At 32.8% G+C, this 13,302-nt stretch overlaps 4 protein-coding genes across 6 annotated transcripts in view; 2 read left to right on the top strand and 2 right to left on the bottom strand.

The window, feature by feature from the left end:
* The window catches only part of LOC123679681 (nuclear receptor coactivator 6), a 247,336-nt gene extending 246,870 nt beyond the window's left edge, over positions 1 to 466 (bottom strand). The window contains exon 1 of one of the 2 annotated variants that reach the window (XM_045617089.1): positions 104 to 466. The gene's annotated coding sequence lies outside the window, so the exon portion shown is untranslated. The remainder of the gene's footprint in view (positions 1 to 103) is intronic. The other variant, XM_045617097.1, reaches the window with a different exon arrangement.
* Positions 467 to 3,452: 2,986 nt separating this feature from the next.
* On the bottom strand, positions 3,453 to 5,281 carry LOC123679659 (protein AAR2 homolog). The gene is made up of 3 exons (XM_045617056.1): positions 4,700 to 5,281; positions 4,307 to 4,631; positions 3,453 to 4,116 (listed from the first exon to the last, which is right to left on the bottom strand). Exons 1-3 carry the CDS (start codon positions 5,100 to 5,102, stop codon positions 3,711 to 3,713), a joined length of 1,134 nt encoding a protein of 377 aa, XP_045473012.1. The 5' UTR covers positions 5,103 to 5,281; the 3' UTR covers positions 3,453 to 3,710.
* Positions 5,282 to 5,376: 95 nt separating this feature from the next.
* On the top strand, positions 5,377 to 6,809 carry LOC123679668 (WD repeat domain phosphoinositide-interacting protein 4-like). Of its 2 annotated transcripts, none has more exons than XM_045617069.1 (2): positions 5,377 to 5,533; positions 5,589 to 6,809. In XM_045617069.1, the coding sequence occupies exon 2, from the start codon at positions 5,619 to 5,621 to the stop codon at positions 6,651 to 6,653; it is 1,035 nt and encodes a 344-aa protein (XP_045473025.1). In that variant the 5' UTR covers positions 5,377 to 5,533; positions 5,589 to 5,618; the 3' UTR covers positions 6,654 to 6,809. The 2 variants fall into 2 exon arrangements, with proteins under 2 accessions (XP_045473025.1, XP_045473034.1); XM_045617078.1 differs by lacking the exon at positions 5,377 to 5,533 and having other exon boundaries at positions 5,601 to 5,735; positions 5,792 to 6,809.
* Positions 6,810 to 7,360: 551 nt separating this feature from the next.
* On the top strand, positions 7,361 to 9,093 carry LOC123679650 (dnaJ homolog subfamily A member 1). Its single transcript, XM_045617045.1, has 4 exons — positions 7,361 to 7,618; positions 7,676 to 8,195; positions 8,277 to 8,599; positions 8,688 to 9,093. The coding sequence occupies exons 2-4, from the start codon at positions 7,688 to 7,690 to the stop codon at positions 9,054 to 9,056; spliced, it is 1,200 nt and encodes a 399-aa protein (XP_045473001.1). The 5' UTR covers positions 7,361 to 7,618; positions 7,676 to 7,687; the 3' UTR covers positions 9,057 to 9,093.
* The last annotated feature ends 4,209 nt before the right edge of the window (positions 9,094 to 13,302 follow it).

The raw sequence follows: 13,302 nt of genomic DNA, 5'->3' as shown, positions 1-13,302 counted from the left end.
GGTGAAAGTAAAAGGATACTTTACAACAGTCATAAAATTTAGACCAGACGTTTCTATGACAGCTGTAAATAATATTCAACATTATTATTTTTAAAACTATTACCTGCATGTCGTTTCGTTATTTTTGAGGAACAGGCGATAATTGGAAATTATCATCACAATATCTTCGAAATTAAAAGTTTGGTAAGTAATTGTTTTGATACTGAAGTAGTTGTCCAGTTAACCAAACTCTAACACCTGCTCAATCCAATGAGAATTTAAGTTGTAGTCATTGTAAACTCATATTTTTCCGGCATATTTCACTATTTTTCTAATAAAATCACAATGTAAACAGTCTAAATCACTAAAACACTTAATAAATAATTATACACCTCTCATACGTTATGATCAACAGCGCGCAAAACATACACTAAAATATGGAATATGGAAACCATCAAACTAACACTCCCAGAAATCATTGCAGTAGGATCCATGATGCATTACAGATTACGCAAAACTGTCAGAAAATCAGATGTGGCGCTCCCTATCCGCAGGAACTGAAAAATGGGTGGAACACTGTAGGACTCTTCGGTGTATTATAACCTCTTCATAGTCAAGTCTAGTAGTACAAAACTCTATGACATGATACGTTTTCTATGATTTATACATTATACAAAAAATAGTAATTTACGTAACAAGTCCGGAAAATAGGGTTTTTTTGGACGAATAGACAAAATTCCAGGACGAACGTAAGCGAGAAAATGCTACTTTCTCAGGGAAAAAGCGTCCGGGAAGTAAGCACTTCCCGGACAGTTTCCGAAAAAAAAGATTTTTCAGACAAATACATGGAGAAACAGAAATATTGAGAATGCAATAGGTAATAGGTGTTCTCATTAATATGACTAAGATCTCTATTAGCTTTATATAAATATATCGATAATAAGAAAGACTGGATGATCCATAATACACTGATCAACAATTGCTAGGGATCACTTATGAACTTCTCTTCATTTGTATTTTTTTCAAGTTATCTCGTGAATATCTGTACATTATATGTTCTCTAAGGAAAAAGTAAGATGTTTTGAGTTGATTATATCAAAGTCTTTCTCACTTCATCGGCTCTTGTTCACAAAATCGATTTTTATCTGTAGGCTGTTACAGGTGGAGTGAAAAGCAATGTGGTATTTGTTATTAAATCTGTTTTTTCTCTCGTTCAAACACATAAGGTGACAATAATTGAAGAAATGAGAACAATATCAGCTTATCAGTCATGCTGAGAAGACGTTTGGCTCCTGTGCAACTGGACCAAATCATACGGTGGATACAGGAAGGTTTGTCCCAGCGAGAAGTGTCCCGGCGGTTGAATGTTTCGCAAAGTGTCGTGAGTCGGGCTTGGAATAGGTTCATCCAAAACGACTCAGTAGCTTATGTTCATGGGGGAGGTCGGCAGCGCAGTACAACAGCTGCCCAAGATCGTCTTTTGATCCTCAATGCTAGGAGAAATCCCACTTACCCGTCGTCGCGGCTCAATAGATCACTGAGAGTTGCAACAGGAGTTCTAATTTCGAACCAGACTGTAAGACGACGAGTGACGACTACATGTTCGTGGTTTGAGAGCACGTAGGACGGTACAACATCCCCATTTGAATAGGGAACACCGGGTTCATCGACGGCAATTGAGGAGCACCGCAATTGGACACTTGAAGATTGGAGCCGATGTTTATTTACGGATGAGTCTAGATTTCGTTTGGTCAACTCCGATGGACGTATTCTTGCTTGGAGGGAAAGAGGTCGAAGGTATGCAGAACAGTTTATGGTACCCACAACAGCTTTTGGCGGAGGTTCTATATGTGTATGGGGAGGCATTTGTTTGAACCAACGCACAGAGTTGGTTGTTCTGCAGAACACCACCATGACCAGCCAGAGATATCATAATATGATTATTGAACCCATAATTGTTGCGTTTGCGGCTGCCGTGGGCGAGAATTTCATTTTAATTGACGATAATGCCCGTCCACACCGTAGTCGTCTGGTTAATGAAGCGCTAGAAACTCATACTATTGATAGGATGGACTGGCCAGCTCGCTCTCCAGACATGAATTGCATCGAACATGTCTGGTCTGAGATGTCTAGACAATTGTCAACCTTAGAACAACCGATCAATAACCTGGAGAACCTTTCTAACGCTTTACGGGATATTTGGACGAATTTGCCCCAAAATTTTATAAATCGTTTGATCGAAAGTATGCCTCGTAGGGTAGAATGCTTGAGACGAGCTCGTGGGGTCCAACTAGGTAATAGCTTAAACGAAACTTCAGCCTTCTTGTGGTTTCATCATAAAATTTTTATGTTATTCAAACACAGAATTTTGAGTGTTCCTAATAAAGTCTTTTTTTCTCTCCAACTTTCCATTTTTTCATTCTTTTCTCAAGTGAACCATATTATCAACTGAAAATACTCTGATATCTGACTAAATTTATAATCTTGGAGCGAATATTTCAGAAATAAATTTAGAACAAGTAAGTGATCCCTATCAATTGTTGAGCAGTGTATTCTAAGAGATATTCATCAAAAATTTATTGAATTAAAAGAAACTGGTATCTCAACTATGTAGGTAGTAATTTATTATAATATTTCATTTGAATCTGTAATATTAAATAGTGAAAAAAATGAAATTAATTTCTTCAAAAATATTGTACTTTTTGTGAACTTCAATAATAGAAAAATGGTTATAAATGAACAAATCATTGGAACACATACTTGCACCATTCATCATACTTGGAATGCTTATACCGTCAGTATATCTGATTTATAAAATGAATATATCTAGGATATAATTCCAATTTTTTATATTCAAATTTTGATACTCGTATAGCAGCTATATTGGCACATAAGAAAAAGATAGTCTTTGCTTAACCACCTTATTTTCTTTCATTCTGGTTCTGCGGAATTTCAACTGAAGCGCTAAAATATATAAGCTTCCCCTTTGGTCATTTTTCCTAGAAAATTATTGGAAATTATTTCAATTATCATCCTTTGCATTACATATTCTGATCAAATCTCCTAACCTTTCTTGAACAAAGCAAATACTTATCTTCAAGTTGTTCAGATTGAAGTATTTTCGCAAACCACTTCTTGCTGAATTTTGCCTAGTTTTGTACTGATTTATTTCAAATTAATCAATTTATTCACTGAATGTATACCAAAAAGTGAATTTTACTCAAAAAATAATTTTGCTTATCAAGTTTGATATAAACCATTCATTAAGATGTTTGATTCCAAGTATCAAATTTGTATCTTCTACACAACTCATATAATCGGCTATCACATTACTACATAATTTGTGTGAATCAAATTCAATCAGTCCATTTATATGAAGTATAGGATATCATTTTGAATTATTCATTTTTGAACAGTGGAGAGCTGCAATTTGGGTCACAATCATCCAATCATGATCACAATAAAATAGCATGTGAAACATCAACCACAATATATTATTTATAACGAATTACAATCAATAAATTATAGAAAGGATATTTTATAGAAATTTTCAAATAAGATGCCAGTTATATACAAAAATTAGTGAATAAAATTTTTTGTTCCTTGAAATTCTAAATATAGGCTCAAGCATTCTTGAATTTGAGATCAATTTGTTCATTTCTACACTGGGCAGTAATCATAGCCAATTCTCTGACCTGGAATGCAACCATTCGACATGAATCCAAAAAGCATCATTCCATCTCCACTACAACTGGAGCTTCATCTTCATCCTCCAGATCCAAATGTAGAAATTTCCAACCAAATTTTGAGGTCAAAAACTCTTTAAACCTATTTGCCTTACATTGAAGTTCGCTGTCTACACCAGCAAACACAATATTCCTAAACAAGTCTCTCATTTTTGCATAAAAAAAATTGTTATTTGTAACGATATCAGCAAGAAACTCTTGGGGTATTTCACATACTTGTAATTCCAGAACTGTCAATAGGGAATTATAAATTTTTCTATACTTTGTTATGGCACGTCCACAAGAACAAAACAAATTTAATAATTTTTTCCACTGTTCAAAGGCTTCTAAGCTATGCCCAATCAAGAAACAGATAAAACAGAATTCTATCTCACCGATTATTTCACTAGCCCTGAAATTGAATAAATAAAATTATATTGATATAACACATAGAAAAATTTAAAGAAAGATATGGATAAGCATTATGGTTTTAGAGTACTTATGGAAAATCTTGAAGAAGGAACAATATTGTGCCTCAATATTGAATAAATGAGGTAAATTTAAAAAAGCAATGATTATGAACCAATTCAAAATCCACTAACTCTTTATAGTTGGACATCATAGTGTCAAAAACATAAGTGGCATCTAAAGAATGTTGTGTGATTTCCGATGGTGTGGATCCTTCAGGGTAATGCCGCTCAGGTAATTGTGTGAATCTCCATTCAAAGCCTTTTGTGGCTACCATATGAGGCAATAGCCTACACTCCATTTGATCCATGTCATCCAAAGTACTTGGTATTCTTTTTCTCTTTCTATTTTCAATAGTTACACATCCTTGCCTAAGCCTTTCAGCATTTGTACAGTGCTGCAATTCAAGAACTGACTTCACAATTCCAGATGAAGGAATAAGCCGATCAATCAACTGATCTGTAAATAAAGAACTTATATTTTAGAGTCAGTAAAGCTCTTAATTGATTATTTACAGCAGTAGGTACCTGTCATATTTTCAGTGAGGGTGACCCATTTCTTATAAATATCTAATGGATAGGGGCCAAGAAATGGATCCAAAGCTGGCATATTCCGTCTAAAACTTGCTATTTCATACTCTGAAAAATTACAACTACTCATGTTTTCTTCCTTTCCATCCCATTTTCTGACTATCATTTCTCCAGCACGAAAATTATGAAAGAAACCAGATCTTGGAGCTTTATCTCCGGTAGAACTAACAGCACTATAAAATATATAATGCATGCCTGGGGGAATCATCTTTATACCTTTAAAGTTTTCAGCTGTATTCCATGACTTAAAATCTATTCCAAATTCAGTTTCAGTAGGTACGTCCAAAAAAAGGAGAACACCACCTTCATTCAATAAATTTTGTGCCAATTCTTGATCCATTTTATACTTAATGACAAAATTCAAACTGATATAATAAATTTGAAAATTGGCTGAAATGAAAGTGCGAAATTTGTGAGGTTACTGGTATATTCTTTAAAATTTCATTCAATTTATTTTTTATGTGTGGTAATGTGATGTGAAATTGATAGACAGAGCTCTTAAAAATATCAAACGGAAAGACAATAAGGAATAATCGATAATGTGACGAATGAAAAAACATTTTTGATATGAATCTAATAAGAAGTAGAAGAAAAACATGTGTTTGTCATGCGTCACCAAATACACAAACACAACATAAACAAGCACGCACGCTCTCCATTACTGTTTCGTCTAAGACATGTGTATATGTATGTATTTTAAAATTTCTTTGTAATCAATCGACTGAACTGATTCACCTACAATAGAGAATTTTTGTGATAACCATAATATAAGTGAGTGATTGAGAATTATTCTCATTTCCTAACATTCTTATGAGATATATTTCAGATCTAAGTATCAACAATTAACCCTACAACAATGGATAGAGATAGAAAAATTTCGAATTTGCGGTTCAATCAAGATTACGGCTGCTTTACTAGTTGTATGGAAACTGGCGGAGTTCGCGTATATAATGTAGACCCACTTTGTGAGCAAGCAAGTATTGATGTGCGAACAATAGGAACTATTTCTATATGCGAAATGGTTTATAGGACAAACTTAATTGGCATGGTATCTGGTGGATGTCGTCCCAAATATCCTGATACTACTTTTTTGGTTTTTGATCATATACTAAATAAATTCATTTTAAGGCTGAATTTTTCCCATTCCATCAAAGCTGTTCGCATGAAAAAGGATAAGTTGGCTATATCCTTAGTGAAAAAAATATATATTTATTCTTTTCCTAAAATGCAAATATTGATGTGTATGGATTTGAGGCATAACAGCCAAGGAATCTTAGAAATGACTCCAATGCTAAATAGCGAAAGAGATATTGTGGTTTTTCCTGGATGTGAAGTTGGAGCTTTGCAAATGGTCTATATCAAAAGTACTGAAGTAACACAATCTTCAACTCCAATATCAATGAAATGTCATACCAATGAACTTTCCTGTATAGCTTTAAATCAAGATGGATCAAAGGTGGCAACAACATCTGAAGTAGGCACCATAATAAGAATATGGGATACTGCCACCACAGAGCAATTGTTGGAATTGAGAAGAGGTTGTGACAGTGCCCTGATTTATTCTTTAGCATTCAGTTCGGATTCTGAATATCTTTGCTGTTCAAGTGATAAGGGAACAGTACATATATTTGCCATTAGTGATACAAAATTGAATAAATCTATGGTATTAGGTAGGTTCCTTGGTAAGATGGGAGGTCCTTTAAAATCTTTTGCCACGTTCCAACTTCCACCAGAATGTGCTTGTGTATGTGCATTTGGCACTGACAATTCAGTTGTAGCTATTGGAATGGATGGAAGTTTTAATAAATATATGTTTAATATAGATGGCCACTGTGTCCGTGATGTATATGATATATTTATAGATCTTGTGGGTACTCATATGCGAAGCTGATTTAAATAATATTTGATGTTACCTCTCTATTTTCTCATATAAAAGCCGTGGTGCTAATTTTATGATATTTTTGTTTTTCTAAATAAGAGTAGATAATGTGTACAGTTTCTAAACTTTTTTATTATTGCATAAAAAAAATATACAATTACAATCCAAGTGCTTTTATTTCAGCTATCCTATCTTCTGCCAGCTCCATTAGTAATCAACAGATGTTTTACCTTTGTCAAATTTTTATGAAAATCCGAAATGCTTTTTGATTTAACACAGCCAAATATTAATATAAAATATTCTCACTGTACAGCATATGGAATTATGTATAATGTTTCCCCTATAAATAGTATGAATGGCTTAGCTATTATTTCGCAATACACAGTGAACAGGAATAAATGTTTTGTTTATCCATCAAATTATATAATGTATTATACATTTATTATTATCGAATGTCTTAACCAGAATTAAAATAGAATCATGTACGGTACATTACTGAGTTTTTTCTCATTATATTAATTGATGTTGAGGAAATGCGTACAAAATTTTCTGTATTTTCTTTTTTTGATAATTAGTAACTTGTAGTTCTATGGGTATAACATGAAGTTGCCTGTTGTTTCCTTTGCCCCCAATCTGTCACCAATTTCTATACTTTTTGGATTACGCACGCAGCATTTGATCCATCTCTTTCTATCTTGGTTTTTCTCATAGTTCTTGTATTTTATTTCACTCTAACAATTTCTGTTAGAAGTGGGGATTAGCGGTGAGGAACCTTCCAGAAATTTCCACAGCACGATATTCTATTGTATGTATTCATCAAATTTCTAGAATTTGTTTAATCGTTCGAATTTCTTGTACAATCGAGCATCACTTTTGTTAGGAGGTTTGTACCTTGCTAAACGTTTAAGTGCATTATCTGAACGATCGAAGTTGTGTCTGATTTTGACAGGGAAATTTATATTGATTGAAATTAAAGGGTGAGTTTTGATTAATTTTAATTCGACCCGTGACTGAATTTCTTTTTATATTTTCAGGCAGTGTTCAAAATGGTAAAAGAGACAAAATTTTATGATATTCTGGGAGTAAAACCCGGCTGTAGTCAAGACGACTTAAAAAAGGCCTATCGGAAACTTGCCTTGAAATATCACCCAGACAAAAATCCAAATGAAGGAGAACGTTTCAAACAAATATCACAAGCATACGAAGTTCTGTCAGATCCTGAGAAAAAACGCATTTATGATCAAGGTGGTGAACAAGCTCTCAAAGAAGGAGGTGGTGGTGGAGGTTTCTCTAGCCCTATGGATCTATTCGATATGTTCTTCGGTGGTGGCGGTGCTAGAGGCCGAAGGAGAGAAAGAAGAGGAAAAGATGTTGTACATCAGCTAAGTGTCACACTTGAGGAACTTTATAAAGGTGCTGTTAGAAAATTAGCTCTACAGAAGAATGTAATTTGTGATAAATGTGAGGGCAGAGGTGGAAAGAGAGGTTCTGTTGAACCATGTCCAACCTGTCAAGGTCAGGGAATGCAGGTTCAAATACAGCAACTTCGTCCAGGTGAGAGTTGATTTAATTGTTCTTCATGTTTTTATTATTTAAAATGAAAATGTCTTATCAATTTGTTTTTTTTTTCTTTAGGCATGATTCAACAGATCCAAACTGTGTGCTCAGAATGTCGTGGACAGGGTGAAAGGATCAACCCCAAGGATCGATGCAAACAGTGCCAAGGCAAAAAAGTCGTAAGAGATAGAAAAATTCTAGAGGTCAACATTGACAAAGGTATGGTTGATGGCCAGAAGATAATTTTCAATGGTGAGGGTGATCAAGAACCTGAGTTGGAAGCAGGAGATATTATCATTGTCCTAGACGAGAGGCAACACCCAGTGTTCAAAAGATCTGGTAATGATTTGATATTAAGACCGGAAATTCTACTTGTCGAAGCATTGTGTGGATTCCAAAAAGTAAGTTGTTCACCTCCAGCTAAGGTCAATTTTGAATATACTGGGATGGGTTGTCAATTGATTATCAATGTTATTGTTTTATTTTTAGGTTATCAAGACTTTGGACGACCGACAGCTAGTTATTACTTCACTACCTGGGGAGGTAATAAAACATGGTGAAGTTAAATGTATCATGAATGAGGGTATGCCTCAATATAAAAATCCATTTGAAGCTGGTCGTCTCATAGTTCAATTCTTGGTAACTTTCCCTGATTCCTTGCCTCCAGAGGTAATCCCCTCTCTTGAGCAAGCCCTTCCTCCTAGACCGGAAATAATGATCTCCGATCAAGCTGAAGAAGTGACGTTGTTACCCTTCGATCCAGAACAGGAAGCACGCCGCAGGTCACAAAAGAATGCTTATGATGATGATGATGAGATGGGTGGATCAGGTCAAAGGGTTCAATGTGCTACAACTTAATTTTGTGTATTGACGCATTAGTAAATGTTTAAAGTATTATGGATTACTTCTTCATACGTTCCATTCTTACTATAAAATACATCTCTTAGCTAGAATCTTCTGCGAGGCATGTATTATGCTATTCGAATGTAGCTATCACATATTTATTTCCTGTAACAGTGCTATCATTTGTATTATTCACTATCATTTACAATAAAGATGTATATAATCTAAGTATATATAAAACCGCTTGCACATATACGTCAAACTATAAACGTAAAATCACAGCCCAAACGGGACCATCTAGAGCAAAAATGACAAGAATAAGACCCCCCTCAAAATCGTCTGGAGATCCCGGGAAAAATCCCAAACCTTCGATTCTCCCCGCGGTTTTCGAGTATACGGGGTGTTTCGGATCATTTTGACATTTCAAGTCCCATATTTCTGTGGTATCTGTGGACAATTTGGCTGTCAGTGTCATGTTAATAATAAATATTCCATTTCGATATATGAAAGTTCTTGAAAAAGTTTGCAGTTTCCAAAATTGTTATTCAATATTTAAATAAATGCCGACAGATAAAATGCAAAGTCTTCGGCGAATCGAAAATTCGATAGATATTTGTCAAAATTTGGAAATGAACATTTATATCATCGAATGCATTTTCCTCAATTCAGGTTTGTTTTAAGTGTTTGTATCATTCAATTGGATATGAATGTTACTTCATTTCAGGAATTTTTCGTTTATTTTCCACAAACTATAAAGCTACATTCTCTTTCGTGAGAATTTGAATCTATTGCGACAGAAGATGGAACTACAAAACAGAACAGAAGCTTCATCTGATCATGTATTAAACAGATAGAAAAACTCCTCATAGATAATTCACAATTGGCTTTATTACTGGAAAAAGAGCCAAGTTAGTCAGATGACATTCAAAAATTTCCATGTGTTTTTGGAATATCTAAAATATACACTTTTACGACAGAAGAGTGCGAAAATATAAATGATCAATCCGTTTTTGAAGAATTTGTGTGCAGTGCTGTTGAATTCATAATGAATAAGTCAAATCGTTGTGAAATCTTCCATACGAATAATTTCAACTATATATTATCTATTATATTATTTGCCGCTCAACTGAAACATGTATTAATAAACCTTGGAAATTAGAGACTCAAACTTTTTACCTGATTTCTCAAAAAGGTTCCACCAAGATATTAAAATTTCTTATTAGGTAACATAAGCCATGGGTATTTGAAAGGCAAGTCTATTCATTCTGTCTCTTTTTAGTTTGTTTATTAAAGCTATACTAGGATATACATATAGAAAATCAGTTGAAATACTAGTCAAAATGTTACGACAGAAATAAAATTTAAAGGATCATTCAGTATATGAAGAATTTCAACATGGCAGTTACTTTTGAAATTGGTATCAATTTTCCAGCAATTCAATGTAGGTATAAAATACTTTAAAAAGTAACTATTCATCAAAACTTTCCATTTCATGAATGAATGATTCAACTTGTATAAACATGTAGATACCTATTTCACTAAAGTTTTCAATCGTTATAGGAATAGTTGCTCTATGGCCACTTCGAAAATGCTATCCAACTGATATATTCATTGCTTTTGATTTTGGTAAAAATTAAATTATTAATTGATTCAGATCCAAAGTTAACATTTGAAAAAAATCAAGTCAATGTAATTATCGAACCCACTAACATGGGTCAATAGTATTGGCTGATACAATTTTAGTACCGAGGCAGTCATTTCAAATACTGAACACATCTTCTGACTGAAGTAAAACTTGAACAATGATCTTTTTTTACTTGCATCTTGAAATGAATTTTGAACTTTTTCAGTGTTCAATAATGAGATAATTATTAAATTGACTCAAGAGATTAACAGTATGCTTTATCAGGATTAGTTAATACTGCTGAAGACGTTAATAAACCTATTAATTTCTTATATGGTTCATCATTACAACTCTCTTTTGTTGAATCAAATTTCAATTAAGTTTTCAAAGGAGTTTTCATATGTTTACAATTAGACATGTTGAATTATTGCAATACATATTTGAAGAATATATAAACGATCACTATACTACCTTTTTCATAATTTCTAGTGATATTCATCCCTAAACAATTTTAGCTTTCCCTAAATTCTTTATGATAAAATTATCACTTAAATTTTCCATCAGATATATTCATTCAGAATTAACATTTGTTAAAACAAAAAAGTCATCTACGTATAATGCAACAACAGTTAGCAAGTTATTTTTTGATTTTATGTAAATACAATGCTCAATTATTGATATTTTTTAACTAATATCTGTCAAAATTTCATTTACTATATATATTGCCCTGTTCAATTTACTTCTGAGTAAAACCCAGAGCTACAAGCTTCCTCTATAACGTAACGAACCATCACGATTAAGCTTTAATTCAGCTGTCCTCCACTGAATCAGAATTATCTAGTGAAATTTCTATATCATCCCTTATCTATGATAACTATATCTTGACTGGTATTAATGAAATTGTTACCTGTATCCCTTTGATCATTCACCAGAACCCACAAAAATCATTTTTGTCCATATACCTTCAAGAAATATGCAACAGAAAAGTATGCAAAATTCATCGATACAATTTTCAGATTCTAAAAACGCCTTAGTTCTTCAGGAATGTCCAATTGGTCTTTCAATATTATAAATTATGGAAAATAACCTACTATTAACCAAATTTTTAGATTTCAAAAGGTGTCCTTCCTTGTATTCTAAATATATACACCCTATATAATTGTTGATCGAACATTGTATTTCTCAATAAATTATGAAATAGAAGAATAATTTGCTGCTCAACTGAAAAAAGTATTGATGAACCTCGGAAATGAGGGACTTCTTATAACCTGATTTCTCAAAGATGTTATTGATATTATAACGATTGCTTGTAAGGCAACATTAGCCATGGGTTTTTGAAAGGTAGATCTATTCATTCTGCCCCTTTTCAGTTTATTATAGCTATACTGAATATTCCTAAAACAAAATTTCACTGTAGGTCTTTTCATAGATCTTATCGAATGATTATGTAAATTCAATATTTGTCAAAACTGAAAATAAACATTGAATGCAGTTTCTTTTTCAGGTAGTGTTTCTTTTGACTGATAATAACTCTCACATTTTGATTATGCATTTTTCCCAAATTTTTTAAAGAAGAAAGAAATTGCCATTTCTAGAGAAATGAGAATTTCAGATTTCAAAATGTCTAATTACTACTTCAAATATATATACACCCTATATAATTGTTGATCAAATATTGTGTATTTCTTTACAAATTAGTTAATAATTTGAAGCTTTAATCTCAATTTTCAGACTTGAATTGGTCCAACATCTCTAGATACTTCTAATTGATATTCGACAAATAAATATCCTGTATAATTATCCATCCAAACGAAAATAATCCGTCTTCTGAAAAGAAAAACAATGTTTACTATATAGAATTAATTTAAATAATGATTCAAAAGTGATGAAATTTTGCAGACTTACTTATTTTGGGTCTTAGATCACGAATCCGCTATCATAAATTCCTTAATCCAGCTAGTTTTTTTTTTAATTGTGAAATTGGCCTAATGAAGGTGAGGTTATCCACATTAATAGCTAGTTTTCTTTTATTTTATTAACTGATTCTCGTTAGAAATGATTAATTAATCACATTTCAAGCTTTCCCTGAAATAAAAATGCCTTTTTTTCGTCAAAATCGATGGTTTTATCGATTGTTTATATATGGCGGCGGCCATCATGTTTAATACGTAACGTCAGGCGACACTAAATTCCGGGAAAAGCTCGGAGGCGTTCGGCAAATTCCGTTGACAAACGGTACTTTCAAATAGGCGGTAGATTTGAAAATACGCTTAATAAAAGAGCTTGGCGGATGTTGGATCATAGTGCGACTATTCAGACTACATGAATAGAATGTATATATATATATATATATATATATATATATATATATATATATATATATATATATATATATATATATATATATATATATATATATATATATATGTGTGAATACAATCAATTAGGAACGAAATTTTTTTCCTATCGATCCTGAATTATCTAGTTAATAATTTTAATTACATCTTTTTAGAATGATATGAAGAGTACAAGGAAGAAAGGCGAAATGTCAGTCAGATAACATTTCGAGGAAATCGAATTTGGATGTTTGAAAATATAGCATAGCAAGAATAATTAATGTCATTTTTAGGTATTTTA

This window comes from Harmonia axyridis, chromosome 1 (genome assembly GCF_914767665.1).
Source record: "Harmonia axyridis chromosome 1, icHarAxyr1.1, whole genome shotgun sequence".
Lineage (NCBI taxonomy): Eukaryota > Metazoa > Arthropoda > Insecta > Coleoptera > Coccinellidae > Harmonia > Harmonia axyridis.
This window is presented reverse-complemented; position numbering and strand designations above follow the sequence as displayed.

What these genes read in the sequence shown, in the direction of transcription:
- LOC123679659 (XM_045617056.1), bottom strand. Translation starts at nt 5,102, where the DNA reads ATGGATCAAGAATTGGCACAAAATTTATTGAATGAAGGTGGTGTTCTC. An exon ending in CCTCACTGAAAATATGACAG is followed by an intron (nt 4,632 to 4,699) that starts GTACCTACTGCT and finishes CTTTATTTACAG; the next exon opens with ATCAGTTGATTGATCGGCTT. An exon ending in ATGATGTCCAACTATAAAGA is followed by an intron (nt 4,117 to 4,306) that starts GTTAGTGGATTT and finishes ATTCAATTTCAG; the next exon opens with GGCTAGTGAAATAATCGGTG.
- LOC123679668 (XM_045617069.1), top strand. Translation starts at nt 5,619, where the DNA reads ATGGATAGAGATAGAAAAATTTCGAATTTGCGGTTCAATCAAGATTAC.
- LOC123679650 (XM_045617045.1), top strand. Translation starts at nt 7,688, where the DNA reads ATGGTAAAAGAGACAAAATTTTATGATATTCTGGGAGTAAAACCCGGC. An exon ending in AATACAGCAACTTCGTCCAG is followed by an intron (nt 8,196 to 8,276) that starts GTGAGAGTTGAT and finishes TTTTTTCTTTAG; the next exon opens with GCATGATTCAACAGATCCAA. An exon ending in CATTGTGTGGATTCCAAAAA is followed by an intron (nt 8,600 to 8,687) that starts GTAAGTTGTTCA and finishes TTTTATTTTTAG; the next exon opens with GTTATCAAGACTTTGGACGA.